Here is a 26,828-nt window from a genome sequence, read left to right as displayed (position 1 = left end):
TGTCATTATTGTTAAGAAATGTTTACCAAAAGCACAATTGAGTAGTAAGAAACTGCAATAGACAGAAACAGATGTAAGCAGTATGAACCCTTAAGTAAAATAGCCGTTAGTGATTTCTACTATACTCTACAAATTGTTATTTTGTAACAGCATTTGGCGTACCATTTTTAAAATTATTCAATTTCACGTCTACCCCCTGGGGTTTTTACCATCGGTAGAAAAATGTAGAGACAGACGGCAATAATGCTTGAAGGCAATGTTCCACCATGTGCCTTAAAGCTTAGTGACAAGCTAGGCTCTCCAGGAATTCATACACACTGTGTTCATTTGAAGAAACTTGAGATGTTCGATGTCAGTGAGGTTAAGGACGAATGAAGTGTGATTCTGCTTTGGAATGTAGCCTACCAGCTTCTCAACTCACACACTGGAGGAAGATGTGCGTAGCTGCATAACTTTACTCCATGTTTTATTGTGGCGCTGACACAGTAATTACCAATGCCAGGTATTTGTTTTCAGAGCTTCTTACATCACACCACAATCATAGTATTGTGGGGAGATGCCAAACCAACCAGTGTTGTATTCCATATTAAAACACTGTACTGATTTTAACTATAAATTGTGTGAGACCCATATTTAGCCTTCTTCCTGTTTCCTGCATGTACCTGCCACTCCTCTGCTTTCAGGTGTGGTCTGTTCACATTGAGTGCCATTCCAAAGAGGTTCTTTTTATGTCAGTTTAACAAGTAGCCATAAAGTTGTCTGTTTTGCTCCTGCTCGTGACACAACCTGTTACACAATATCCAAGGCGTGTGTGTTAGGGTTAACAAACATTTGCCATCATGTCAGAGAACTAAATCAGTTCTTGGAGGAAACAGTTGTAGTCCTTTAGGCTACCATTTTACTATCCTTCATATTGCAAGGAAGGATTGTACAAATTGGCATCTTATATTTGGAATGTGTCTTTGTTTAACTGTCTTGTACCAGTATGTTTTGCAAACCCATTGATGATTCTGATGGTAATGCAGGGATTTATGTAAAGAATAATCAAGTTGCCGTGCTCCTTTTAGAATAAAACAATGGTTAAGTCAGGACTCAACATTTATTTCTTCTGCAACAGCTTCTGTTTGGCTAATTAAATGGATTACTTCTGTCTCCTGTTAATTGGGGTTTATTTTGATCTCAGCAGTCAATTAGGCATGGCATTCTCAAGCAGGAAAATACTGTTGCCTCAACCCCCCTTTCTCCACTCTGTGCACATATGGTGCAGCAGGCAGACGTACAGATCAGTCTCTGGCATGGGTTAAGTGACTTCCTTCAAACAGGAACATGATGTGAACGAATAGCATTTCAATGCGAGTTGATGGGTGATTCAGAGCTACATTTTAGAGACCTGGATTTTGAAGGTCTAGATGTTTGCTGAACATGCTGATGACCTCTGGTGGAAATGTGTGTTGTTGGGGGGGGGGGGGGAACTGCAATGCAATAAAGACAAAAAGCAGCCCTTGAGACGGTTTGGTCACCAGGCAACACAAACAGCCCTAAAAATGCTTCTGTATCTGACAGGACAAGGTAATGTTCCAGAAGGAGCTATTGTCTAGTCTCCAACAAGGCTTACTCGGACAAAAAACTGCTATTGATATAAAGCCATCTGAACAAAATGTGAAATCACTGCTTAAAATACACGTTGGCTTAGATTCAGTTGTTATGCTCCAGACAAAATACGTTTTATTGTAATATTTTGCAATTTGAGATATTTGTGGCTATCTTTAACAATTACATATGTAAAGCATACAAAAGGATTGTTTCCCTTAAAACCAACTGAGAATGTGGAATGGATAGTGCTTACGGTGTCTGGACTAGATCCTGTAGCTTTGTGTTTGATAACGCTACTTTTTGAAACAAGTGATTTAAGAGTTTTGACCATCTTTAAACTGACTGTGAAAGTTTTGAGGGTTGGAGCAGTACCAGTGTTGCAACATAAACTTAAACATAAAATATCTCGCTCTCTCTCTCTCTCGTTCTCTGTGTGTGTGTGTATCAATGTTGCTGCCTCAAGAGCAGTATGCTGACGAGAGAGAGTCTACGCTGGTGCCTTCTTGTTACAGCATGAGCCCCATTGATGTTTTAATTACTTGACTGCTGGATGCTAATTATATAACTGCTTATCTAATGCCTGGGCTGTCAATAGCATCGTATAGTGTTTAGTCCTAATCTCAGTCCTCCAAATCACTTTCATTGTATTATTAACAGTTTACATGGAAGAAAGCTAGGTAGGCGAGAGGCTGTGTTTCATTAAGATATATATATATATATATATATATATATATATATATATATATATATATATATATATATATATATAGGTCTCTTGTAATACAAATATACATTTTTACATGTATATTTGTATTACAAGAGACCTCGGTGAGAGCCATTATCTCCATGCTGATGGAAGTGCCGTTATGGCAAACCCTTGTTGTTTTTTGTTTGTTTATCATTGCGGGACCTTCATGGTAGAGCGAGTTGAATGAGATGATCAATTATTAGCCTGCCGCGGTGGAGCTAATTAAGGGCCTCATCTTTTAAACCATCCTCCTGCTCAGCTGAAAATAACTTCTCAAGGACACTTGAAAGTGATGACGGACACAACTTTGGAAATATGTCAACATAGACATGAGTGCAGGACTATAACTTGTTTTTACTTAGTCATACCTTCTCATTGATAGCACTGAAGGCACAGCATTATATTGTATTCATTATTTTGTTCTGTTCTACCAACCATGTCCTTTGTTACAGGAGCCTGAATTATCGACATTATGCCTAGCTCCCACAGCCAGAGCAGGGAGGACACAAGGACAGCTCATAAAACAGTTTACATATCTATGTATAGAAGCATGCAGTTGGATCATAAACATAGACAGCTGTCGTACGACCGAGCGAGACATCTGGTTTGACAGATTTCTTGCACAGTTATTTCCTTATTCTCTTCCACGTCCTTTTTAATAGCTCCTGGCTCAGCACATCCTTGAACATGAAAGGGATGACTGGCAGTTTAGCATTTAGAATGATTATGTTGTTAGTTAGAACCCTTTGTTTCCTAACCGTCTCTCCCCCCAGGTGATGGAAAGCAGAACAGCCTGCACTATAGAGCCCAAAGTGCAGCAAAGCATATTTGCACCTTAAGAGTCTCAGGTCTGCTTATGTGTTTTTTTTTTCTTCTGGCCTGTGCTTGAGACCCATTCCCACCTGACTTGAATAACTATCTCGGAAACCAATTTCCACTTCAGAAATCTTATGTATTGTCTTTCCTTTTGTCTCTCTCTCTCTTTCTCTCTCTCTATCTCTCTTTTGGAGAGTGTGCCTGTCTCCTTGTGTTTGAGATGAATGCCACAAGTGGGCATCAGCTGCCTCGCCTCCGCAACACAGATCACATTTCTGATAATGGAATCAGAGGAGGCGCTGGGAGCCAATCAGGTGTCGTTTAGCGGAGTCCTTGAAGGGACAGTTGTGTGTAATTGGCTTAGGAGTGCCTTTTGAACAGCGCATGGGGGTTTAGATGCTCTTTCATTTCTCCTGCAGTAGACATCCAATGACTTGTGAGGTTTCCTGTACACGATGGCGTTACGCTCAATCTATTCTGATGTTTTCTGGTATGATTGAATTTGATTCTCTTGATGCGGGGGTACAGCACACTGCGGGTGTGTACCTGCTGAATCATGGCACCCTTCTTCCAGCTGCAATCTCCCAGGGTGGGTAAATCCAGTGTGTTTGACTGGTCTGGCATAGTGGCTGGTATGGCTAAACGTTCCTCAGCTTCGCTCTCCCCGCAGTCGTAAAAGCCCTTTTTCTTGAAAGCCTTTGGCTCCTGGCATTCCGCTCTGTAGGGTCATGTGATTAGCGAATCCTGCCAGCTCTTAGTGTTCTGACATCCCACTCTCATCTACGCTTGCGATGGAAGAAATGTCAAAGCTGAAGTAAACATCACTGCCTGACCGCCTCGCGGCTGGACGGACGCAGCAGAACCCATCCCGTGAGGCGCGCTTGTCTTTTGAGAGCAGTCCCAAAGCGTCTCGCTATCAGATGAAGGTGGGTAGGTGTGATAGCAAGCAGTTGAATGTCACTACAGAGCAGGAAATGCCCTTCACTTCCCAACTCCACAAAGCATCAAACAGGCTTTCTTGTTTTAGCAGTGTTATGAAAGACATTGACAAACGTTGCCTATAAATACTCTTATGCCAGACAGAGATTTGGGTGCCTAAAGTGAACAATGTGGCACATACTGTATGCAAACAGAGTTCAGGTAGGAGTATTGGTCTTTCAGTAGGAGTATATTAACTTAATCCACAGTCAAGTACCCTGTGAAGGTTATGGCATAGAAAGTGTTCAATTATTTTAATAGCTTTGCCACATACTGTGTGAAAGAGCTCCCAGTCATTGAATAGCATTTGTTGAGGTCATACCCAAGAGCTGTCTGCATCAGGTAATTTGAACTTTTCCTCTGCTGTTTTCCTCTGCTGCTATTTTGGAACAGTAGCATAGCCTTTAAACTGAATACCTTATAAATTATGATTAATGATTCATTCATTGTTACATAGTGTACACTGAGTAAATTAATCATTCCCCCCACAATTATCATAATTGCTTTCAAACTCCACAGTAGTTGTGAGTTGCTATGGACACACTGTCCATAATTACAGCTGAGGCTGGTCTATGATTGTTCTGGAGCTAGCACAGTTTGTTCTTCTTGGACGAGAGTTGCATATTCAACGTTTGATGTCGATCGTATTGTTCTCTGAGGTGTTCTAGAATGTCATATAACTTTGAGGATGTTGCCCCAGCTGTTAGTCAAGCCACTGTTTTTCAAGTTTACGATGAATTGTTCAAGTGCAATCAAATACAATTCATTCAGAGAAAGATTATGAACATGACTTGGTTCTGGAACAGGAACTCGTAGGTGGTCGTTTCCTCTGAGACAGGAATCCTGGAAGGCTGCTGGGATAGGAAGACACAGTCAGTTGGTCACATGCCAAAAGAGCTTGCTGTTTTGTGAAGGATGATGTCATCCAGGCGGAGATGACCACAGGATTGACTGGAGGAATGGCTAGAGGACAGAGCTCTGAAATGTTCTGCTCTTCATTTGAGTATTAGCTCAGTAAGAGATTGAGGATCCTGATCACCATCAAATGTTCCTCAAAATGATTGACAGAGAGCAGTAGCAAGAAGTATCTTTTTACATATTTTTGATGTATTTTAACTTCTGTAAGCTGTCACGTTTTACAGTCTTTTGTTTCTGCTGCTGCAGTGGTGACTCTCCTAATGATCAGGTCCCCTTTACCATATATGCTATAACCTAGTAGTTAAAGACACTATAGCTTTGAGAGTTGTCGACACATGGCTCTGTTTAGTTTAATGACAGTGTGTAGCAGTGCCCTACGAGGGGGAGTCGTGATGGGCAGGGAGATGGTCAGGGCACACTGATTAAAAGGAAACAAATTGTTCCCTGAGGTTTCATTCCGTCCTCTGGCTCAAAAAGAGAGTCTGAGTGAAGCCTGAGTATTTTTAACCGTCATTCACTGGAAACAGTAGGACTGCATTCATCCCCGGGGCACACACAACTAGGCTTTAGCCAAATCAACATTTTTTGCTTTTCCAAGAACCGCTCTGGTTTTCGTCATGTTTGGTGTTGTTTTAGTGTTTTTTTTTTTTTTTTTTTTTTTTTTTTTTGACCTTTTGGAGTGGAAGCACATAGGAATTATCCCTGTGAATTGTGGGTGGTGTGCGGAAGGGGAAAGTGCCTCTGGGAGGTTGAAGTGGAGAGGAACTGTGCTGTGGCTGGTGGTGCTGGCTTGTTATGTGTGCCGGCTGGGCAGTGGGCTGGGCTGCTGTATCAGTCAGTAGGAGTAAACCAGTTAGAGTTAGACCGTTGACCTCTGTGTTTCCGCTACTGAATGTGCCGCCCAATTTCCTACATGGTATTCCATGTCAGCCATTCAGCACTTAACATGTTTTGTAAGTTTTTTTTACCTTAGAGCTGTATAATGTGAGTCTGAAGTCATTGCGGTGGGTCAATTTGAAGTGAATCCAATAGGTGTCATAGACTATGTTCAGGCTATGGGATGTGGATGGTTTTGCTCTCATTGGACGATAGGTAAAGAAACCAGGCCACTGTCTGCTTTTGTTTGGTCGAAAACAAGGACCAAGAGGGTTGCTCCAGGATTAAGGAAGTGCTCTCTTCCTGAAAGGAAGTGTTTACAACTTGGTGACATTCCCTTTTGACTGGGCAAGCCTGTGCTCGCTGCCGCTAGGCAGGCTAAGCGTGTTGATTCTGCTCCCGCATCCTCTGTACCATGTAGCCAGGGTTCATTTTTCCCTTTCCTGTTCCAACCTAGTCCTCTGTCACTGGAGACTGTGTCACACTGACGGGGAACAAGGTCGTTGGATGTTCCTTAGACAGCTGTAAGTCAAGTCACCCTCCTGTTCCGGGTCCTGCTGTTGGGAGAAGAGGAAAGCCATGTTAGCGATGGCTGCCCTGATACAGGACTCCACCCTGCCTGATGTATTGTCATTCCCCTGAGCTGTGGGTTTGCCGTGCTGGGGCCTCTAGACACACACTCCCCATACTGAGGCTATCTGAGGCCACGGCACTTCCCTCCGCAATCAAGTCATCCTCCCTTGGCCATGATTATGCCCCAGTCCTTCTCTGTTGTTCTCCAGGCTCTATAAATCACCACACACCCAAACTCCACTCACTCAGTGGACGGCCATCCATGGCTTTTGTTTGAAGAGGCCAACTTTTCATAATGTGGTCGGTTCTTGTCTTCTATTTAGCATAACAGAACGTGTTAGCTTAGCTTTGCCTCTGGCACATAGATGTAGCAACACCATGAGAGCATCAGTGTATGTTAAAGAGAGAAAGAGAGAGAGTTTGTAAATGCCTCAGACCTCTGTGCCTAGTGAGCCAGCACACTTTAAACTCCACTTCCCTCTTTCTTAAAGTCAAAGAGTAATAATTCAGTTTCAGTGGGAGAGAAGGCAGAGAAAGGAAATTGGATTTTGCCAAGCGTAGCCTCAAGTGCTTAATCTTGAATACCTGTCGCATATTAAGAGCACCTTAATCAGGTGGTACCCCTTCCTCCCCAACGCCCCTCTCTCCAGTTGAGGTCCAGGGAGGGTTTTGAGTGTGTCTCACACTGGAGGTCTGTAGGGAGTGGTGGAATCTGTCTTACACTCGACTGCCCGGGGAGTCAAGGGAGTCAAAAGTGGACACGCTCTCTAAAAGGAATGAATGGCAAGAAAAAGATTTCCGCCGGAAAAGACACGAGTGTATTGAATTCCATCGAGACACTGGACGACGCGACAGGGCCCTGGGGTTTTTGGCAGGCAGTCATGATATTAAAAGAGGAAGTGGAGCACCTGTGAGAACACAGGCTTGGGGGATGTAGTGTTTGGGGTCAGAGCGACTGCGTGTCCTGGTTATTCTGCCTGTCTGTTGGCTCAGTCTTACGCAATGTTTGTGTCATCACACTTTGGAATATAAATAGAACAAGCTTAAAGATACATACAAAAAAAATACATCATCCATGTTTCTTTTTGGGGATCCATCTGGCATTGACGGGAAACAAGAAACGTACGACCTTGATCTTGTTCTTGTGAATCCCCAGGGCTCAGGAGAAGAATTGAGGCAGGAGGCTGGCTCTGGATCGCAGAAGAAATGATGATACCGTGTAGTACAGTTCTCTTGTTACTTATTCACTCATCTTGCTGTTGAAACGTTCTTGCAGACATGACGTTTCTCAGAGAAGAAAAATCCGGTTGTGGGTCTGACAGGATGTACCGGAAGTTTCTGTCATAGAGATTGATAGAAGTAGATGAGTGAACATCAGCACCTCGTTACCGTCGTTCAAGTGATGATTGGATCATGGGGAAACCACACGTTACCTGTGCCCCTTCCTTTTGGTGGTCTCAGAACGTTCTGTGTGTGTGCACGTGCAAAGAAAGCTCATAAGGGTCTTTGACACGCGCCTGCAGGGCAAAGCCCACTCACGTCCTATCCAGCAGTGTGACATACCCACTCTCCCCCCAACCATGTGGCAAGAACGGTTTCCTTTTACTCTAGATCACCAACCATGTTCTTACTCCAAACACGACACGTCACCGCCGCTGAGTCTGGAAGCGTTCACATGCAAAGTAAGATCAATGACGGGCTGAATCACTTCTCCATGTGACCCTCCCTGCTTCCCTCCCTCCCCAGCTCCCCGATGGGCGTGCAGAGACCCCCCCCCCACATGGGCAGCAGACCATGGATCTGAAGGACCACATTTTGAATGTGGTTAGAATCTTAAAGGAGCAGCTAATAAATAAGTCAGCGTTTAAAAGTGTGAGCGAGGCTTTGAACAACTCAGATGTCTCCGAGTTGGGGTGGGGACACGTGTTAAACTGATGGCTGGATGTTTTAGGAGGAGATTCCAGGAACAACAGCCCTCTGCATGGTGAGGCGCTTAACGTAGCAAGCTGTAAACCCCTCTTAAAATCATTACCCTCTAATAGTAGGGTTTCTGTGAAGAATGATTCTCTGCTGAGGGAGGGAATAAGTAATCTCTTACTTGTACTCAGTGTCATTATTCAATGTTGTATTATCTCTGTTTAGTTTTTTTAATTAGTTTAAAAATTTTTTTTTTTACTTACGGTTCCCTGTGGATCTGCATGAACCATAATACATACTTTCGTTTTAGTCATTCTGAAACAAGCAGCACATGTCAAACATGAAACATTAGCTTTCAGCAGCCGTACGAAAGCTCAAAGCAGAGCTAACAAATAAATTCTCCCTACTAGGACAAACATGATTTACCTGACTTATGAGAAGTACTCTCCCACTTAGCAGTGTTTTAGCTTCCATTGCCAGTGACTGATTGAAAAAGGGACATCATAATTTGATTAGTTACTTCCCCTGATTCTTAAGTAGGCATTCAGTGCTGCTTTGTCCTTACAGAGCCACATAGTGCCTCTTCTGATTCCCAGCCAGCAACCACTCGCTCGGGAGACGTTTCAATAAAGTTTCATTAATGTCAGAGTTGGATTGTGGGAGAGCTTTGTCTATGTAGTCTTCCTCGGAATGGGCTGGGAGTCAAAGCCAGCAGTCCTAATCTAGACCCCTCTTACTCATTCAAGAGCAATACTGCAAAGGGAGCCGCAGACTTCACAATAGGGTTTTATTAAATTGTAACCGGATTTGAGCTTGTACTGCTTCTCTGTGTCCCTCTAGTATCTTGTTGATAGTGACTTCATTGTGTCAACACAGAGGTTGCAGTCTGTTCTCTTCAAGTAAATGGCCTTGTGGGGACATTTGAGGCCGTCCTGTTTGTCGAGGCTGACTGAAGCAGATTGTGCCCTGAACAGTACAGTACATGTCAACATGCATTGTAGCGGTTATCTACAAGCGATACATTGTATGTGGCGTATTTCAGTTTTGGTATTTTTCTTTCTGACTAATATCTCCTCTTCTCTCCTCTCCTCCGACAGCCTCTATTGGTTCTGATAGCAGTTTTTTTTTAACTTAGGAACAAAAGAGCAACAGCAGCAAAAAAGAACCCTTTGAAATGCCCTAATGCAATCGAGCTGGTAAGCCCTGAGTCGTATTAGGTTATCAGTGGCTGAAATCCCCCGTGGCGTGAGACATAAATCACAGACGTCAGTCCTTTCCCAGCCCCGTTCCCTTCACTGCGCCCCCCCCCCCCCTCTCCAGCACTCAGGCTGTAGTGGTGGTCTCACGACGGGAGGAGGAGGGGGGTGGGGCAACTCCAATGATAGCCCATCAACCTCCCTCCAGTCTTGGCATTTCTGTCGCATTTCTGTCCCCGGCCGATCAGGTGGTTAGTTTATGTCTGACTGTCTGTCTGTCTGATTTACTCGCTCTGTTTGTGTCTTTGTCTGTCTGTCTGCCTGCTTGTCTGATTTTACTCTCTCTGTTTGTGTCTTTGCCTGTCTGTCTGCCTGCTTGTCTGATTTACTCGCTCTGTTTGTGTCTTTGTCTGTCTGTCTGCCTGCTTGTCTGATTTTACTCTCTCTGTTTGTGTCTTTGTCTGTCTGTCTGCCTGCTTGTCTGATTTTACTCTCTCTGTTTGTGTCTTTGCCTGTCTGTCTGCCTGCTTGTCTGATTTACTCTCTCTGTTTGTGTCTTTGCCTGTCTGTCTGCCTGTCTGGTTTCATCTCTGTCGGTTCATATCGATATTTATGTCTGTAAATCAGAAGGGGTCTTTTTTTTTTTTTTTTTTTGCTTTTTTTCCCTTTTTCTACAAAGCTACTTTTACATTGTTCATATTTTTGGAGGAGTTGTTGGAATTTAATGCAATATAGGATAGGTAGGATTTTTTTCTGTAAAAAAAATCCAAGTTTGTCCCCTGTAAACATGTTGCGTCAGCTAATGAAGCCCTCTGAGAGTTGTTTAGTAACGCAGACAGCTCAGTGCCAGTTGAATATCAATTTATAATTTTGGAGTGGCTTGCTACTTTCCAGCCAATTATGTTCTAGCAATCCTGTTTCAGCCAATCCCCTTCGACAAGGGGGGCCTTCCTCCTTGGCTTATTCTGTGAAACCACTGTCAATCAAACATGAGCTGGAGGACAGCACAGAAGTTCAGACAAGAATTGGGGGCACACATTCAAATGTATTTGTTAATCTTAACTATTGTAGCTTTAATTGGGCTAGTGTGTTAGCCACTGTTTCCCATGAGCATGGCGGCTAATTTAAGACTTTAAAGCTGTCCTTTTTCATGGCCCCTGATGCTTAATGATAATTAGCTGCTAAGGCCTCAAGTAGATAGTGCTTTTTTTTTTTTTAAGGCTGTGGACTTTCTCATTTCTGATGAAGGGCCAGGACCCAATTGAAATGTAATCCTAGAAGCTCTCTGGAACCTCTGCAGAACGCCGACCCAAAGAGGCAGCTCCCCGTAACACAGTCCCTCCATAGCTAATGCTCTCCCTAGACCCACGCTGATTCGAAAACCCACTTCATTCCTAGAGAGCTGCAATGCATGCTAAGCAGGCAGGGGCTAGTTCCCACACTCGTCTGTCTGGCGGCAGCAAGACAAGCTGAACCAGGGCCACGGCGTGACATCAGCATGAGAGTAATTGAGTTCTGCGGCACAGTGATATGTCCTGCTTCCAGGGGACCTGTCCTAAGAAGCCCACAGACCGTTTGTGAGGCCTTAGGAGCTAAGACACCTGCTTAGCCAGAGCTCACATCCACGCTATCCTGGGAAAAGAGACTCTGCCGTAGTGCACTGTGGGTGGAATTAGACTTTCATGACTGGTGGCTTGGTGGTGGTCCTGACGCATGCTGGTTTGCCAGTGGGCAGATGGCAGGTCCTCGGGCTGTGCCCTGCTCTCTTCCAGGGCCCCCTCTCCTCGGGCTGTGCCCTGCTCTCTTCCAGGGCCCCCTCTCCTCGGGCTGTGCCCTGCTCTCTTCCAGGGCCCCCTCTCCTCGGGCTGTGCCCTGCTCTCTTCCAGGGCCCCCTCTCCTCGGGCTGTGCCCTGCTCTCTTCCAGGGCCCCCTCTCCTCAGCAGAGTCTGCTCTCCGTGTCCCCATGTTCAACCTGATGTCGAGTCATTAGTGCGGTGGGACAGGGAGAGGGAGGAGAAACACTGGTTCCTCAGCCTCCCTTCCATCCCTCCCCAACACTCCAGTCTGGACCAGCCTCAGGTCCGAAGGGGAAAGGCTCGTTTCCTCCCGTGAGGGATGGCTGTGGGACATTATGTTCCGCTTGGACTGGTTTGATTGGTTTCCTTGCTTCCTACAGTTCTCCTCACTTTTGTGATTTACGATGTCTTTGGCAGGAACACCTTGTTCACAGGTGTTATTCAAACAATCACACTTAATCACGCATAAATATTTACTGTGTGTTATTAAATAATTCAGTGTGTTTTGTTGGTAAGCTGGCTTTGATCAGTGAGGTGGTGAGAAGGCATGTTGGTCAGTAACACACTGCTGAAAGCAGGGCAGGGCAGGGCAGGGCAGGGAAGCCCATGTGATCACCAGGAACAGGAACATTACCAGGTGCTAAAAAGAGCTTTTAGTGGGTGATTGTGAAAAATGATTGAGAGAACAAGGCCGCGGCTAAATATACGTCTGGCTTGATTGCCATGTTCTTTTCCAGTTGGTGTAATTTCTAAACTCTTTTTCTGTCCTCGGAGCTGTTTGATGACAAGACCTCACAGCCCCATGTAAAGTGTGTGGGCACTGTGGTTATCGTTAAGCTACAGCTGTTGGTGCCAGTTTATGTGGGGAGGTATATTCCCAGCTCCCACAATCCACTGCTCTCCTTTGTGTGGCGTTTTCTGACATGCAGCACTGTAAATCCAAGGTTGGCTGACACTGGAGATAACCTGTTGGTCCGAAGGCTCATCAGTTGTGTGGTACTTTGGGTCAGGGTCAGGGTCTTGGTTTATGTGGCAGGGTCCTGTGTTATGTTGACCGGACAGACAGACAGACGACCTCCTTGTTTGTCTGATATATGCCTTGTTTATGGTGTGAGCTGGTGTGGAGGGTGCACCATTGCACCTGGAGCAGGACTGACACACAAGGTGATTGATAGCTCTCTTTCGATGTAGCAAGGTGTGAAAGGGAAAAAGGAGGGAAAACCCCACGTTCTTTTCATTAGTCACAGTAAATACTTCAGCGTCGAACACGGTGACACTCGGAATCCAAATGTCTGAATTGAATTAACGTCCTGAGAGAGATACTTTACATTTGCGGTAGAAAAACAAACCCAAATGGTGTTTGTGTTGGATTGCCCCCCCCCCCCCCATACCCCTCCCCCCCCCCCCTTAAATTCACAGAAGCAAAGCAGAGGAGAAACCTGTAATTACGCTGTGGCTGAACTAGTCCCAGTTATTTTCCTACCAATGAAAATGGAGAAAGTCTTAGACGTAACAGACAAAATCAAGGAGCACGCAAGGGTGTCTTTTTAAGCCCATCTAGAGCCTAATCCTTGTATTGCGTGGGTGACATGTTGGAGCACATACCTGCCGCATTCACGCTGCATAACTTCACCAGCTCTGGTTCCTCTTACCCACACAACCCTGCCGATCCAAGCTCAATGTCTCTGTATAGGCCTTGACAAGTTTCAGTTATATTAATAGTATCATCTTATAAAGTCATATCAAAACCACATGAAAGCAGGAATAGACTGTATTTTCGCAGGTGTTATGAGGTCTGAATTCCCCTAGCTTCCCCACACGCCAGGCAGGTGTGGCCTTCCTCTGGCTGTGGCCCTGTGGAAGGGAGGGAGGGCTGGCCCCCCTGTGGCCTCCCTGTGCCCCCCTGTGCCCCCCTGTGGCCCCCCTGTGGCCCCCCTGTGGCCCCCTGTGGCCCCCCTGTGCCCCCCTGTGGCCCCCCTGTGGCCCCCCTGTGGCCCCCTGTGGCCCCCCTGTGCCCCCCTGTGGCCCCCCTGTGGCCCCCCTGTGCCCCCCTGTGCCCCCCTGTGGCCTCCCTGTGCCCCCCCTGTGCCCCCCTGTGGCCCCCCTGTGGCCCCCCTGTGGCCCCCCTGTGTCCCCCCTGTGCCCCCCTGTGGCCCCCCTGTGGCCCCCCTGTGCCCCCCTGTGTCCCCCCTGTGCCCCCCTGTGGCCCCCCTGTGGCCCCCTGTGGCCCCCTGTGGACCCCCTGTGGACCCCCTCTGGACCCCCTGTGGCCTGTGCTTCTGGGAAAGCTGTGGAGGAAAGGATGAACTGTGGTTCCTCTGGAGGCTTGGTCCTCCGGACCTAGTAGTGACTGAGCGACTGGCTGAATGACTGACTGCCTGTCACCGCCATGCTCGGGCCTACCAGATGAGTGATGAGCTGATTAAGAATGGAATCAAATAACATCCTGAAGCTAACTAATGACTCATAGGGTGTGTTGTGCCAATCAGTCTCTTTCCTGTGTGTGTTCCACTTTGAGAGCCTGTGCACATGCTTGATTATGCATTCATGGACTCCATCAGTTGGGTCTCCATTGAGATGCTTCCAAAGTCTTTGGACCCAAGGCCTCTGTCTCACGCTGTCCCGTCTGTCTGCCTGCAGCTGAGAGCATCTGACCGGCAGCACTCAGCCCTCTCTTCAGTCCCAGCACCAGACACGGGAAGGGGTCCGTCCAGACCCCCCCCTTCAAGTCTGCCTCCCTTTGGTTCCTCGGGCCAACATGGCAGATGGCAGCGACATATCCACATTTTCTGCTCTGATTTGAACAGGTTTTTCTTTTTTTTGTCTGCAGGAAAGTTTTTCTATATATATTTTAATTTTGGGGTGTGAGACACTGTTTCGACAGACAGCCTGTTCCTACGAATGCTTGTCTTTATTTCTGGGTCTTAAGATGTCCACTTAATTGCTGTCCTCTGCATCAAATTCTCAGTGAAAGAGCAAGGCTGCAATTAGCGGTGGCTCACTGCCAGCTCAGCGTAAATCTACCAAATAGTTTCTCTTAAGACAGTTTACCAGTTGCGGTTTGTCTCATTTTTTCTACTCCTCCCCCTCTTTGAAATACAGGCACTGTCAAGAGAGGAATCGTGTCATGAAGCGCATTAACGGTAGCTGAACTAAGTCTGTCTAAAAAGGAGATGCCTAAGACTGCCGTTGAGGAATTGAGATGTAATTATTGCAAAGTAGAATTATAGTTTTGTTCACCATACATTAAATTAGCTAGCTGTTCATGTTATTGTTGAACTGTAGTTTTTCTGTTCACAGCACCTGGTCGCTAAGGTGGGGTTACTTTGCCATGCGACCATTAACACCATTCCTTGACTCTGACCACCGAAATACTGTAGAACTACCCACTTCTGACTTTTGATCTTCTGCAGTACTTTCTAAATTCAGTGTTTGCACTTCCAAGATGAAAAAAAAAAAAAAGCAGATCAAATTTTAAAATGGTCAAAAATATATTACAACAAGATGCTAATGCACGGAAGCCTACAGGGGTACAGAACGGATGTGATTTATTGGGGTCTCTCACCCCATCCTCTTCTATGTGGCTGGTAGTGATGTGTGGATGACATGGTCCTTAGCCTGGGAGCTCCTTGCTCCCAGGGCTCCATGAGTGTGCTGTGACTTTCAACACAGACAAACATGTTCTTTAAATCACCCCTCCCTCCCTCCCTCCCTCCCTCCCTCCCTCCCTCCCTCCCTCCCTCCCTCCCTCCCTCCCTCCCTCCCTCCCTCCCTCCCTCCCTCCCTCCCTCCCTCCCTCCCTCCCTCCCTCCCTCCCTCCCTCCCTCCCTCCCTCCCTCCATCCCTCCCTCCCTCCATCCCTCCCTCCCTCCCTCCCTCCCTCCCTCTCTCCCCCCCTCACAGCCCATTATCCTATGGCAGGAGGACTATGCTGACCCCTTCGATGCAGAGCAGGCCGGCGGTACACAGGCCAGTACGGAGAAGGTGACCGAGAACGACGGCTACATGGAACCGTACGAGGCCCAGAAGATGATGGCAGGTACATACAGCCGTTCCCCTCCCACCTCCACACGTCCAGTCACAGATCTGGCACCATGCCACAAAGTCTTGTTTTGAAAATGAAAAGCCAAGTTCCCTCTTCTGACGGCAGCCCTCCATTCACCCTTCGACCTCTCGTGAATCGCAGAGGCCGCGTGCCCAGTAATGCGTCAAAGCCCGTTTTATAGATTCATATTATCGAGTCAGTCTCTCTATTGATCATTAATGAGCATGGAGTGTCACTCGGCCATATGCTGGTCACTAATTACCCTGGGTCGGATGACACCAGTGACAAGGTACATGATGGATGCAGTGGAGCACAAATGATTTTTCTGTGGAGAGACAGGAAACCAACCAAGAATCAGCAGCTTTCTTCCCAAGTAGACGCTGCAGACACACACAGTGAGGGGTGAGGTAAAAATAACACAGTAGTTCTTTCAGGAAAGACAGGCCTTAAGAGTTGCTTTTGTTCGAGGTGTTCAATGCGTGCGTACCGACACAATACATTTGACTGTTTCAACACTTTCAGGTCGACCATTTCTGGAGAAGATAAAAGGCTTCCCAGACCATATCAGACAGACCGTATCCACCACAGAACACAGGGACAATGAGCAGGTGCAGAGTGATGATCTGATGACACCTCTCCCAGGTGTGGAGCTGGAAGCAGTTGGGTTCTGCATGTTAGGCTTTAACTTTCTTTAAATAAGACTTGGAAGAGCTTTATACTGTTACGGCGATGCTGTTTGTGATGCAGGGATATCGTGCAATTTTGTGTACCAGACAGACAAACTCTAGAGACAAACTCTGGAGAAATCTATTTGTTTTTCCATTATAACAAAGTTTCACTCACTCTAAGTAAGCAAGCACCAGTGAAGCAATTTAAAAAGTTTGAGGTGAAGATCAGTGTTCCTGTCACTGGAGTGTGCTTGTGTTCTGTCTCCCTGGCATATTCCTGCTGGTGTATGCAATTGATTGCCAGTCGCTGTCTTCCTGTTGACTTGACTGAGCTGTCAGGGAGCATATGGGATTGTGCCGTTTGTGGATTTATATAACTCCCTGCTGTTCCTCGATCAGGCTTATAACACACTAAACTATCACATATGCTGGGCTGGCTCTGATTGCTATCAAGCCTGTGTCAAAGAGTACACTGAAATTTAAACTGGGATATTTTTTGAACACACTTGCACACGCACACACACTCATGGGAAATGACAGTGAGTGGTTGAAACGGCTGCGTTCCTGACGGTTTGTCCATGGACAGTGTAATGACTGAGTTTCCCATGACTGGCCACTAGCCTGTCAGGGCCCTGGCAGTGTGGCAGAGGACATCCTTCAGGGCCGCATCCCTCCATTCTGTGGTGGGAGAGAGAGGCGGAGCCAGACTGAGAGAGAGGCCATAGCGCAGACCAATGCAATAATGGGATTGGGTTAGTGAAGTGAGACCTGGTCATGAAGGACATTTCTCTCTTCTGCCATCTCTCCCTTCATTCGTCTCTCTGTGGAGGCAGACACAGGTTCAGCTGACTCTCCACCTGGTGATCTGTGGCATGGACTGAGCTTCCCTCTGCTCGGGTGTTTGGCTCTGAACGGCATGGCAGTGGAGGGAGGAATGGAGGGGGAGAGAGAGAGGGAGAGAGGGAGGGGGAAGGAGAGAGAGAGAGAGAGAGAGAGAGAGAGGGAGAGAGGGAGGGGGGAAGGAAGGAGAGAGGGAGGGAGAGAGGGAGAGAGGGAGGGGGGAAGGAAGGAGAGAGGGAGGGAGAGAGGGAGAGAGGGAGGGGGGAAGGAGAGAGAGAGAGAGAGAGAGAGAGGGAGAGAGGGAGGGGGGAAGGAGAGAGAGAGGGAGGGAGAGAGGGAGGGGGGAAGGGGGGGAAGGAGAGAGAGAGAGAGGGAGAGAGGGAGGGGGGAAGGAAGGAGAGAGGGAGGGAGAGAGGGAGAGAGGGAGGGGGAAGGAAGGAGAGAGGGAGGGAGAGAGGGAGAGAGGGAGGGGGGAAGGAAGGAGAGAGGGAGAGAAGGAGGGGGGAAGGAGAGAGAGAGAGAGAGAGAGAGAGAGAGAGAGAGAGAGAGAGAGAGAGAGAGAGAGAGAGAGAGAGAGAGAGAGAGAGAGAGAGAGAGAGAGAGAGAGAGAGAGAGAGAGAGAGAGAGAGAGAGAGAGAGAGAGAGAGAGAGAGAGAGAGAGAGAGAGAGAGAGAGAGAGAGGGGGGGGGGGAAGGAGAGAGGGAGGGAGGGAGGGAGGGAAGGAGAGAGGGAGGGAGGGAGAGAGAGAGAGAGGGGGAGGGGAGGGGGGAAGGAGAGGGAGAGAGAGGGGAGGGGGAGGGGAGGGGGGGAAGGAGAGGGAGAGAGAGGGGGAGGGGGAGGGGAGGGGGGAAGGAGAGGGAGAGAGAGGGGGAGGGGGAGGGGAGGGGGGAAGGAGAGGGAGAGAGAGGGGGAGGGGGAGGGGAGGGGGGAAGGAGAGGGAGAGAGAGGGGGAGGGGGAGGGGAGGGGGAAGGAGAGGGAGAGAGAGGGGGAGGGGGAGGGGAGGGGGGAAGGAGAGGGAGAGAGAGGGGGAGGGGGAGGGGAGGGGGGAAGGAGAGGGAGAGGGGGGAGGGGGGAGGGGGGAAGGAGAGGGAGAGAGGGGGAGGGGAGGGGGGAGGGAGGGATAGGGAGGGACGGAGAAGGAAAGAGAGAAAGGGGAAGTGAGAGAGGGGGGGAGAGGGGGAGAGGAAGGGATAGGGAGGGACGGAGATGGGAGAAGGAAAGAAAGGGGAAGTGAGAGGGGGGGAGAGAGAGAGGAAGAGAGTGGATAGGGGGAGAGAAGAAGGAGAGGGAGGGAGGAAGGGAGAGAGAGAGGGAGAGCTGCTGTACATAGAGAGACTCTCATCTCTGAGATCCCTGATCTGAACACCTAACCCACTAAACATGAACTGAAACTCTCTTTTTTATGGTTGTCAGTGGAAGTATTTTTAATCACTGAGCAGGTCAAATTTATATGGGCCATGAAAAGGTTTCAAATGAAAGTGACTGTAATTGTTTAAACCTGTAAATGTCTGAGGTGTGTGTGAATTATAGTTGCATATAAAACAGTAATTAGAGGAAGTGGATCAGTGATAAATCAGACTTGTGTTTAATTTCTATTAGTAATGGTGTATTGCATACCCAGCCCATTCTCCCTCCCTCCACACACACACACACACATACATAAACACAAACCCACAAACACACTCATAATACAGACACTAATACAGATGTCCTTGGGTAGAATGTGTCTGAAAATGTCTCTTCTCTCTCTTCTCGTCTCTCTCTCTGTCTGTCTGTCTGCCTGCCTCTCTCTTTACTGGAGCTCTCCCTTTTCCAAGCCTGAGACTTAGTGATTTCTTCCTTCTCTGTTGGAGAGGCAGTTTTAATCTCCATTGTCTCGAACAGACGGCATGACTAAACATTCTGGCATTTTACAGATCCATTTGCAAGTCCATGAATTTTTGATAGGCTGGCATTTAGGGATCATATTGATAATTATGCCCTAAAACTGTGAACAAAGTAATTTCTAGCACAGTTGGACTTGATTGTTTGTTAGAGTTAGAGGGTTTAAATTAGTGTGCATTGTGTTCGGTTTAGGGTATAATGATTGCTATTCGTAAAATGTTTAACGCTAAACATGCCTAATGTCACAGTGTGCTAATATGAAGGGTGGTTTCTTAATATCATAACTAAATAGTCTTCTAAAATAAACACGCACACACACAGAACACACACCTCGAAATGCATCCACGATGAGGCAGAGCATGGTCGGACATATGTTAGCATACCTTCAAGCTCAGGCAGTGTGTGGGTGTGTGTGTGTGCTGGTGTGTGCACGCTGGTGTGTTTAATCCTTCCGTCTCCTGAAAGTCTTTTCCCACTGTGTCCAGGCTACTGATTTATGGACCTGCTGGAGGTGCATGTCACGACTTACTAACCTGCAAAGCCTGGCTCATAATCTTCTCTCTGCTGTGGCTTACAGCACGGCCTTCAGATATGTGGAGAAGATTGTGTGTGTGTGTGTGTGTGTGTGTGAGTGAGTGAGAGAGTTTTATGTGCTTGGCGTGTGTGTGTGTGTATCTGCATGTGCTCTACGTGTGCTGTGTGTGTGTGTGTGCCTTTTTGAGGAAAGGGATGGATGGAATGTGCTTGTGTTTCCTCAGTGTCAGCTGCTGTAGGTCTCTCTTGATTTATACCGGGCATGTCTTTGTGCATTTGTGTGTGTGTGTGTGTGTGTGTGTGTGGAGACAGGTTCCTGATGCAGACCCCACAGTCTCCCCCTCACACACACACACACACACACACACACACGCGCGCGCCATCTCAGCTGTCAGTTTGGCCATTCCTCACATACCAGAGCCCCAGCAGCACTACCTAATTACAGGTGCGGCTGCCGGAAGAAAGGGTAGTATCAGCCTGAGTTTTCCTCTCTTTCACTCGCTCTTCCTTTCTCATCCTCTCTTCGTCATGTTCTCTTTCACATTATTGTTGCTGTTGAGACTTGTAACTCTGGAAGAGCCAGAGGGGGTTGGGCTGCTATTGTAGACCTGTCCTCCATTAGTCATTTCTCAGTGCCACTACCTGAGTTGGCGGCGTGCACACACACACACACACACACACACACGCACGCACGCACGCACACACACACACACAGGGGCCCTGTTGTCCCTGGCCTGGTCAGTCAGTGAGCCATGTGAGACTTTTCCCACAGCGGAGGCAGTCCTGTAGTGCATACAGCCTGCATGACTGAGCTCAGATGAGCAAACACAGGCCATCCTTCTGCTCTCTGACCCTGGCCTTGTCTTGGGCCAAACCACCACCTTTGCAAGTGGTGGTGGTGGGGGGGGCGAAGGCGGGGGGGGAAGCAACATCCGCATTTGAGACCACTGCCAGAACTGGCACCCTCCGGTGTGAAATAGTTTGTGTCGGGTAGGAGAATTTATGACACATGGTGTCAACAGAGCCAGAGTCGATTTGTCCTCATCTCCTTCAGGTCGAGGCCAGCCAGGGAGGGAGTAGTGCACTGAGTCAGAACACTCAGGAACAACGTTTGACTCACGGGACAAAAGAACCCGACGACCCGTTGTCTTCCCGGCTTTGCGATGGGAATGTAGCGCTGGATGCTGGGAAACGTTTCCCAATCCTGGCCACTGCCCACTCCTCCTCCCCCGTCCGCAGAGCTGAGCCTGGCAGTGCCAAAGCACAAGTGCCCCTCCTCAGTCTGTGGGTTATTCATTCAATGACTCACCCTGGCCCGGGCTTGGCAAAGCCTCCCCCCCCCCCCCCCCTCATCTGCACCATGCTGTTTCACGGTCAGGCTTGTGGCTGACACGCTCGTTAGTCAGAGCAGTGCCCCCCCGCTCTGCATATCCCTACCTGTGGTTGGTCTTATCAGGACACTTAGAGGAGAGGGAGAGTGGGATGAGGTGTGCTGGTTCCCAGCCAGGCCTCACCCCGAGGCCACGAGCCTCCAGGCTACGAGAGCTGCTGCATGTGCCGACACATTTCCTTGGCCTTGACTGAGGTGGAAACCCGAGGACATATGCGCGACGTGTACAGACAGCGGAACCCTCCAGAAATCCGACTTTTTATCTGCCGTCTTCTGCCTGTGTAGTCGTTACGAAAATGAGGCCGATGGGTTCTGATTTGGCGATGGTGACCTAGTCGTTATCCCCTCCTTTGGATGAGTGGCACGCCGGGTTTTGGGAACTTGTCGGGATAATTGCCTCAATAGGTCAGAGACCACTGCTCATTAGCTTGTTTGGTTAGTAGTGGTGTCTTTTCAAGGACTCGTCAGTAGTGAAAGGGTTACTTCTGCGTTTGTTTGTGTGGTGTACAACCTTGGCTGGAGAAGGGGTAATTTAGTGTGTCAAGTGAACGGAAAGCGTGGGGGACGTTTGTGTGTGTGTGTGTGTGTGTGTGTGTGTGTGTGTGTGTGTGTGTGTGTGTGTGTGTGCGGGGAGGTGGGTGGGTGGTGGAAATATCTGGCAGGAGGACTGAAGACTTATTGATGAGATGAGGGAGGTTGTCTCACTGCAGCATTGGTAATGATTTCTGACCTGCGAAGCACAAGCTTGGTGATGTTGCATCATCACACACAACTGTCCTCCTACCGGATCCTATTTCTCAGTATTATAGGATAACATTGAGGAGATGAAAGGTTTAGATATCTCCCACATTTCGGATACTGGATTAGGTCTTGGATTAGGATATATGGAATGTTAATCCTGTGAAGGAAAAAAAAAAAACAACGTGCAACCTGAGCCAGAAACTGTCCTGTGGAACGTACCAGAAGGGTCTATCTCAAGCGGTCTCCATCGACCAGACATGCTTGCGAAAGCGTCCGAGGCCTGTTCTGTTAGGTGTCGGGGTGTTTGGTTTCATTCAGGGTTGGTGGAGGGCCCAGCCACATCGCTCTCCTGTAGCCGGCCCTGTGTTGTTAGACCGTTTTAGGTTGGCGTGACCTGTGTCAACCACAGTGGGCCGCTTCAGGAACCCTTCCCATCACCCCTCCCCACCAACCACCCATCATCCCTCCCCACCCATCACCCCTCCCCAACCATCACCCATCACCCCTCCCCACCACCCAACCATCACCCCTCCCCACCAACCACCCATCACCCCTCCCCACCAACCACCCATCACCCCTCCCCATCTCCTCCTTCTTTCCCTCCCCCTGTCCACAAGCTTGTAAAAAAATAGCCATTCGGCAGTGAGTTTGCACTGGGCTGCTTTACTGCCTGCTTATGCACACACACACACACACACACATACACACACACACACATACATACACAAACACGGGTGCTCTGTGGTAAGACCGGGATGCGAGTTGAAGAAGCTGGCCGGTGAGTCCCTGCTGGTGAGCCGTGCTGTGCCATACCGTGCCAGGGGGAGGGACGGGCTGGCACAGCCGGCAGCCATCCGTCATGCCAGAGCCGGCTGTGAGAGGGCGGGGAGGGCGCAGGTTGGGGGGTGCTGAAGTCATTCATTTTCCAGGCAAGATTAATGACGCCATTAATCCCTGTCATGGCCGCCGCAGAGGACGCGGCCGCAGGATTTCTACCCGCCATTTACTACCTCGCTCCGTCACCCAGGTGACCACTCTGCCCGACGCTTGCAATGTCACTTTGCTTTGACACGCTCAAGTCACACTGCCGCAGTGTAAACCTGCGCTCTCCGAGCGATCCGAGGTTCCCTTCGCACGTGTCTCGCGGTCCTCCCCTGGCCGTGGAGATGTAGCAGGGCCAGGATATCCTTCAGCTCGTTCACTTGTCTGTCAGCGTATGTGGGTCGACCAGGGCCAGGGCTGGTTTGCTGTGTGTGTGAAGGCTGCCGGGTCGTGGAAGCCGCCCTGCTCTGGTCTGAAAGGGCTGCTGTGTGCGTTGCGGTCTCCGGCTCGTATGTTGTCACTCCTGTGTGAAGGCGGACTCTGTCGGGCGTGACCGTGTGAGGCTGGGCCTTGGGTCGGGCTGGGGCTGCAGCTGTTGCTGTCTGGGAGAAGGAGGGAGAGAACGTTAGGGAGAGAGAGAACGCTAGGGAGAGAAGGCAAGAGAGAACGAGTGAGAGAGCTAATGCACAATGGGGGTGGGCCTCCCTTCAGACACCTGAGAGTGCGCTAGGCTCTCTGCCAGCGCTAAGGCACATCTCCACCATTACTGGAGCTCTTGAGGGACCAGGCCATCTGCAACTTAGGCTTTCTAAAAGCCTAAAAGAGGATCAATATCCCTGGTTCCATCTCACCCCTGTGTGTCGGGACGACATGTTGCTGTGTCGTCTTTTGTCATAACCCAGAATAGACTGCCCTCCCCAGCAGACACTTTGTCCTTTTGTATCTCCAGGGACGTGTGTGACGAGTGAGAGTGTGTCCTGACTGAACTCTGTAGAGAAGAACAGAGTGGTCCTTGGAGACCGACCCTCACCACCACACACACACACACACACACACACGCAGTCCCACCCCAGTCTGCTGCTTGTCCGGTGCAGTGTGAGTAATGCAGAGCGAGGGGCAGGCTGACAGCCAGGGCGGGTGAGGTGGGTCTGAGGGGTCGACGCTCTGATGAAGCCGTCATCCCGAACCCACCACCCCCTCTCTCTGTGTCTCTCTCTGTGTCTCTCTCTCTCTCTGTCTGTCTGTCTGTCTCTCTGTCTGTCTGTCTCTCTCTCTCTCTCTCTCTCTCTCTGTGTCTCTCTCTGTCTGTCTCTCTCTGTGTCTCTCTCTGTGTCTCTCTCTGTGTCTCTCTCTGTGTCTCTCTCTGTGTCTCTGTCTCTCTCTCTCTCTCTCTCTCTCTCTCTCTCTCTCTCTCTCTCTCTCTCTCTCTCTCTGTGTCTCTCTCTTTGTCTCTCTCTGTGTCTCTTTCTCTGTCTCTCTCTTTGTGTGTCTGTCTGTCTGCTTGTCAGTACATGAGCCAGCCACCGTAAGGCCATTGCTATTCCCTTCATGATGGCCCAAGGTCTTTATATGAGCCTTGTTGTCTTGTGAAAATACCCAAGGGTTTTTTTTTTTCTTGTTCTTTTTTTTCTCCGGGAGGCAATTTATCTGTGACATTTATTCAGGAGTGACCTTCTCAGTGTTTGCCTTCCAGACACGCTGTTATCTCCTCACTCAGGGAAGCCTAACTAGTATGCTTTGTGGATTAAAACATTTATCCTGCTCTGTTCTCTGTAGACAGCTTTACAATCAGCTATGAAGACACACAAAATACAACATTCCATTGGTGACTGTCATACTTTTTTTTTGTTTTATTTTTTTTTTATCAAAATGAATCTGACACACACACATTCAAATGGTCTCATTGGTCATATCTCATAAAGGGACTAGCTACCAGTCACACTTGTAAAGCAATGACATGCTTAGCATTTAGGTGGCTAATTAATTAGCTCAGTTGAACACCGGAGACACTGGGGAGATTAGAACCCTACTCGTGCATGCAGACGTGCTTCAAGCCCTAATTAACCAGGCAGAGGAATACACAATAGGACAGCCTATACAGTGAAGAGGCAACGGGTTCGTCTATGAACAACCAGGAGTGGCCAGGCTGTAAACACTGACTCATAGCAATGAGTACAGAAGGAGGTCCCACTCATACCCATGGCATTAGCTCATCATTGTGCCTCCCATCAAGGGGATAATTAAACAGTGGGAAGTTTGAATGACTTTTAAATGTTAAATGGAAATTCAGTTGGATGTAACCCCCACGGTTAGTGTGGGAATGCAATAAAGTTTGGTGTCTCATCACCAGTACACCCCCCTGCCCCCTCCCTTTTTTTCCTCTCTGTGGATTTCTGTGTTCCTCTCAATGTCTTTCTCTCTTATCTCGGTTGTGGATTTTGCTGTGCTTGCCAAACATCTTATCAATCAATAGTGATGGATGGTGTGGGGCCGGGCCGGGCTGGGCCAAACTGGGCTGATCTAAACTGTAATTGCTTCATGCAGACTATTAATTTGATATGTAGTGTGACTGTGGGGCCTCGTTAGTAACAGAGGTATGGAGTGGAAGACCTGCAGTTGATCACCGGGGCAGGGCCAGCAAAGGGAGATGAGGAGATCTGAGCATGGAGAAGCTGGACCAGTAGTACAAGAGGGAGGGAGGGAGGGAGGGAGGGAGGGAGGGAGGGAGGGAGGGAGGGAGGGAGGGAGGGAGGGAGGGAGGGAGGGAGGGAGGGAGGGAGGGAGGGAGGGAGGGAGGGAGGGAGGGAGGGAGGGAGGGAGGGAGGGAGGGAGGGAGGGAGGGAGGGAGGGAGGGAGGGAGGGAGGGGGTACATGTTGGACTGTATTGGAGAGCTTGATCAGAGTGGAGAGAGGAGGTCCAGGATTCAGTGTTCCTCTCATGGCTGGTAGCTAGCTAGCTAGCTAGAGAGAGGGAGGGAGGAATAAAGGGGAATGGTGAATGAGACACAGCCAGAGGCAGAGTGAATTATTAATGCATCTATTAATGTAAAGATCTCCTGCTCCTTGGAATCCAATAAGCCGCCTATGATTTGACTGTCAGAGAGATTGGTTGTCTGGATAAGGCAAACTCTGGACTCACGTGGTCTCCGAGCCCCTCTCCCTGGGTAATTGACTCATGCACCGTATTGACTTTCTGGTTAGAGTGATTAAGGGGGCCAGGCCCAGACTGGAGCCCGGTGTCGGGCTCCTGGAGGTGGGCTAGGGGGACCTCACAGAGTGCTTGTTCTGGATAGAGCACCTCCAGGGCACCGCCATCACTAACCACCAATCAATGATCTGGAAATGTCAGCGGCCGTATTGATGAGCAGCTGGAGCATCTAGGAGCAGGTCAGGCCCTGGTCTTTTTCTAAGTGTGTCTGTCTCTGTCTCTCCCTTCCTCCCTGCTGTCTCTCCTCGCTGTGCCAGTAATGGCTTGCAGCTCGACTGTTAGATGGTTGGTGGGCGGCCATTAACTGGCCTCTCGGTGTGGGGGCAGATGGAGCGAAGGACGGGGTGGGTGGAGGAGGAGGGGGGGGTCGCTGACAGGGTGTGAAGGCTCCTCAGGTGAAGCCAGCAGGGGGTGACATTGTGTCTTTCAGAGGCACTAGCCCCCCCCCCCCCCCCACACACACACCCCGAAACCCAGAGGGGTGTCTCTGCGCCCCTGGTCCTGCCCTCTGATCTGAGCCAGACCTCCGTGGAGCCCACGGGCCATCCACATTCTGCCTGCTAATGTCCTCTGACAGCACAGCGGCTAAAAACAGAACCGCCATTGATTTTTCTTTTTTACAGTGGAACGATGGAGGAAGAGAGATACAGGCCGGGGCACGCACACACTGACGGGCGTAAGTATACAGGACTTCAGAAGGTACTGGAAGCATCGACTGGCATCCCATCGTGTCGTCATCCTCCCCTGCAGACTAGACTGGTCAGACGGGCTGGTTGACATGGCTGGCATGGGTCAGTTTATCACAGCGCAGTGTACAGGCCTGTGAGACAGTCAGACCGTTAGACAGACAGGCATGCTATGCGTTTGTGAATGTGTGCGTGTGTGTGCTTCACTGTTCATGAAACACACGACGCACTCTCGTGCTTCAAATATGTTCAGCTGGCTTCCTTTCACTGCTCCGTGAGGAAGTGGACTCGTGCTCTCACACACACACGCGCGCACGCACACACACATGCACACACAAGACATGGGGGCCATTCTGTCCTGAGTTAGCGTCACCGAGTATTTGCATTGAGCACTGTCAGGCTGGATTCTATTTGGCGGCGTCCGTAGCGCAGACAGACACTGGCTGCCCTCGCAGCCTTCAGATCTCGGGGGGGGGGGGGGGGGGGGGGGGGGTTCGGAGGACTGTAAGTGAAGGCTGGACGTTAAATATCGCACAAGCTGGACTGCTGACATTTCCCACTGAGTGTGGTCTGGGGAGGAGGGGGTGGGAGGCGAGGG

The 26,828-nt window shown here is 49.0% G+C and overlaps 1 protein-coding gene across 2 annotated transcripts in view; it reads left to right on the top strand.

Moving 5' to 3' along the window:
- Positions 1-26,828, top strand: part of shf (Src homology 2 domain containing F) — a 77,771-nt gene that overhangs the window by 936 nt on the left and 50,007 nt on the right. For both annotated transcript variants that reach the window (XM_084682382.1, XM_084682381.1), the window contains exon 2: positions 15,315-15,450. In XM_084682382.1, the coding sequence (XP_084538508.1) occupies positions 15,315-15,450 (136 nt within the window). The remainder of the gene's footprint in view (positions 1-15,314; positions 15,451-26,828) is intronic.

Source organism: Hypomesus nipponensis, chromosome 19 (assembly GCF_054491055.1).
Source record: "Hypomesus nipponensis isolate SF chromosome 19, ASM5449105v1, whole genome shotgun sequence".
NCBI lineage: Eukaryota > Metazoa > Chordata > Actinopteri > Osmeriformes > Osmeridae > Hypomesus > Hypomesus nipponensis.
The sequence above is the reverse complement of the archived record's forward strand: the minus strand, read 5'-3'. Positions and strand labels throughout refer to the sequence as shown.